The sequence below is a fragment of the Habropoda laboriosa genome, unplaced genomic scaffold (genome assembly GCF_001263275.1).
Source record: "Habropoda laboriosa isolate 0110345459 unplaced genomic scaffold, ASM126327v1 scaffold4141, whole genome shotgun sequence".
NCBI classification, from domain to species: domain Eukaryota; kingdom Metazoa; phylum Arthropoda; class Insecta; order Hymenoptera; family Apidae; genus Habropoda; species Habropoda laboriosa.
In genome coordinates, this window is record NW_017104090.1 from 2,991 (window position 1) to 6,415 (window position 3,425).

Consider the following 3,425-nt stretch of genomic DNA (forward strand, 5'->3'; position numbering starts at 1 on the left):
TTCGCGTTCCTCTTCTTTCGCGTTCCTCTTCTTTCGCGTTCCTCTTCTTTCGCGTTCCTCTTCTTTCGCGTTCTTCTTCTTTCCCGGGAGTACCTAAAAAAAGAGCAAAACAAATATCCCCACTCACATACCATTCCCACAATATAAACAATAAAGCGTATTCCACCAAAAGCGTATGCCACCAACACAAGTACTACACAAATACCACACAACTACAATAAACTACAATACACTACATGCACTACAATAAACTACAATACAACCAATAAACACCCTGTGCACAGGAATCATTCATACTCTTATATCGCTAATTACCCTTATTCGCCCCCCACGCGATTCAATACCGTACCGTTCTTCTGCACCGCACCGTTCTTCAAGCACCGCAGCCAAGCTCCGCACCTCCTGAATGCAAACACAAACAATACATATACCCGACGGTTTTGCGAGTTGGGTTACATTTTTTTTTATAACAACGCGCCCATTTCACCAAAGTCTCATGGAACAATACGAGAACAAACTCGCTGATATGTTTATAAAAAAAAAAAATACCTAACTCGGTCATAACAAAGTCGCTGGCGGAAGAACTCGCTAGGAATTATTATTAACAAGAAATTATTGACGATATGAATTATCTCCGAGAAATGTAACAGCGCGATATTCCGATTAACACTGGCAGATAGAAAACTTAACTCGATAATAACAAAAAAAAGGAATAACAATCTAATCCATGCTCGTGAAGGAAATATCCGCTAATTAAATCCAAGCAACAAACCGAATAGGCACGACAACCGCGATAATGCTCCTCGATAAAACATGTCCCGCACGTTCGAAACAGAATAATTCAATTACCGTAACTCCTTCCTGGCAAGACTCGGTCCGGCGTCCCTGGCGTTGCATTTCCAGTCCTCAGCGTTGCTCGTCCTTCTGGTTCGTCTGGCGGTGCGCATCCTTCAGATTCGTCTGCGGTGCGCATCCCTCAGATTCGTCTGGCGGTGCTCGTCCTTCTGGTTCGTCAGCGTTGCGCATCCTTCTGGTTCGTCTGCGGTGCGCATCCCTCAGATTCGTCTGGCGGTGCTCGTCCTTCTGGTTCGTCAGCGTTGCGCATCCTTCTGGTTCGTCTGCGGTGCGCATCCCTCAGATTCGTCTGGCGGTGCTCGTCCTTCTGGTTCGTCAGCGTTGCGCATCCTTCTGGTTCGTCTGCGGTGCGCATCCCTCAGATTCGTCTGGCGGTGCTCGTCCTTCTGGTTCGTCAGCGTTGCGCATCCTTCTGGTTCGTCTGCGGTGCGCATCCCTCAGATTCGTCTGGCGGTGCTCGTCCTTCTGGTTCGTCAGCGTTGCGCATCCTTCTGGTTCGTCTGCGGTGCGCATCCCTCAGATTCGTCTGGCGGTGCTCGTCCTTCTGGTTCGTCAGCGTTGCGCATCCTTCTGGTTCGTCTGCGGTGCGCATCCCTCAGATTCGTCTGGCGGTGCTCGTCCTTCTGGTTCGTCAGCGTTGCGCATCCTTCTGGTTCGTCTGGCGGTGCGCATCCCTCAGATTCGTCTGGCGGTGCTCGTCCTTCTGGTTCGTCAGCGTTGCGCATCCTTCTGGTTCGTCTGCGGTGCGCATCCCTCAGATTCGTCTGGCGGTGCTCGTCCTTCTGGTTCGTCAGCGTTGCGCATCCTTCTGGTTCGTCTGCGGTGCGCATCCCTCAGATTCGTCTGGCGGTGCTCGTCCTTCTGGTTCGTCAGCGTTGCGCATCCTTCTGGTTCGTCTGCGGTGCGCATCCCTCAGATTCGTCTGGCGGTGCTCGTCCTTCTGGTTCGTCAGCGTTGCGCATCCTTCTGGTTCGTCTGCGGTGCGCATCCCTCAGATTCGTCTGGCGGTGCTCGTCCTTCTGGTTCGTCAGCGTTGCGCATCCTTCTGGTTCGTCTGCGGTGCGCATCCCTCAGATTCGTCTGGCGGTGCTCGTCCTTCTGGTTCGTCAGCGTTGCGCATCCTTCTGGTTCGTCTGCGGTGCGCATCCCTCAGATTCGTCTGGCGGTGCTCGTCCTTCTGGTTCGTCAGCGTTGCGCATCCTTCTGGTTCGTCTGCGGTGCGCATCCCTCAGATTCGTCTGGCGGTGCTCGTCCTTCTGGTTCGTCAGCGTTGCGCATCCTTCTGGTTCGTCTGCGGTGCGCATCCCTCAGATTCGTCTGGCGGTGCTCGTCCTTCTGGTTCGTCAGCGTTGCGCATCCTTCTGGTTCGTCTGCGGTGCGCATCCCTCAGATTCGTCTGGCGGTGCTCGTCCTTCTGGTTCGTCAGCGTTGCGCATCCTTCAGATTCGTCTGGCGATGCTCGTCCTTCGGGTTCGTCTGCGGTGCCCTTCCGTCGTCTGCGTTGCTCTTCCCTCGTCTGCGATGCTCTTCCCCCATCTGCGTTGCACTTCCGGTCGTCCGCGATCGTCCCATGGACGAACAGCTGTGGTCAGAGAATATCTCATTACGAAGTTCGTTTTTTTGTGTGTACATACTACCGACAACGATACCATGAACGAAGATAGGCACCTTCTTCTTCCTCGGCGAGGACCGGATGGCAGTGGCACGATCCGCTCCTAGATGAAAATTGGTGTAAGCAGAGATTCATAAATGAAACAACGAATTAAACATTACCTTCCAACAATTCCTTCTATGCTGCGACGACCCTCTTCTTTGCTCCGATCCGAGAGTACCTCGAACATTGAAAATAAATAAAATAGCATTTGCACACAGACAAGGAAAGCGCATAAGCAATAAGCGTTCTAATAAAGCGTACAAGCAATAAGCGTTCTCATAAAGCGTATACCACCAATAAACGATAAGCGTATACCACCAAAAGCGTATTCCACCAATACTACGCAATAATAATACCAAACAACAATAATACCACACAACACAAACTACCACAAACTACGACAAACTACTACAAAGGTACCACCAATAAGCAACATGCCACACACCCTGTGCACAGGAAACATTCATACTCTTAAAGCACTAAAACCGTATGTATTCACCACCCCATGATTCCGGACAGCTGTCGTATGGAATCAATAAAACTTTTTATTTCTTAATACATATTGCAATTCAACCCTTTCTTCTTCTTCTGCATTGACGCTGGATGACGAACTGATCCGCTCCTACGCGCAAACAGAGATAAGGCTTTTAATGTTGGTTCGACAAATGTATACGAAATAAATCAAACAGTACTTAACGTAATTGACCGCTGCAGTTCCGATTCTGTGGAAACCCCATGGATGAACTATGGAATCAAAAATATATTCTTAAACAATTCGGATTTTTTTTTTATATATACATACTCCCGACGGTTAGATCAACCCTTTCTTCTTCTTCGTCTCGGAGAGGATCGAGATGGCGTTGGATGACGGTGGGACAAGATCCGCTCCTGGAGGCAAACAGAGATAAGGTTTTCA

At 49.9% G+C, this 3,425-nt stretch overlaps 1 protein-coding gene across 1 annotated transcript; it reads right to left on the reverse strand.

Moving 5' to 3' along the window:
• Positions 1–888: 888 nt before the first annotated feature.
• Positions 889–2,563, reverse strand: LOC108578251. The gene is made up of 2 exons (XM_017941537.1): positions 2,505–2,563; positions 889–2,437 (listed from the first exon to the last, which is right to left on the reverse strand). Exons 1-2 carry the CDS (start codon positions 2,505–2,507, stop codon positions 2,120–2,122), a joined length of 321 nt encoding a protein of 106 aa, XP_017797026.1. The 5' UTR covers positions 2,508–2,563; the 3' UTR covers positions 889–2,119.
• Between the last annotated feature and the right edge of the window lie 862 nt (positions 2,564–3,425).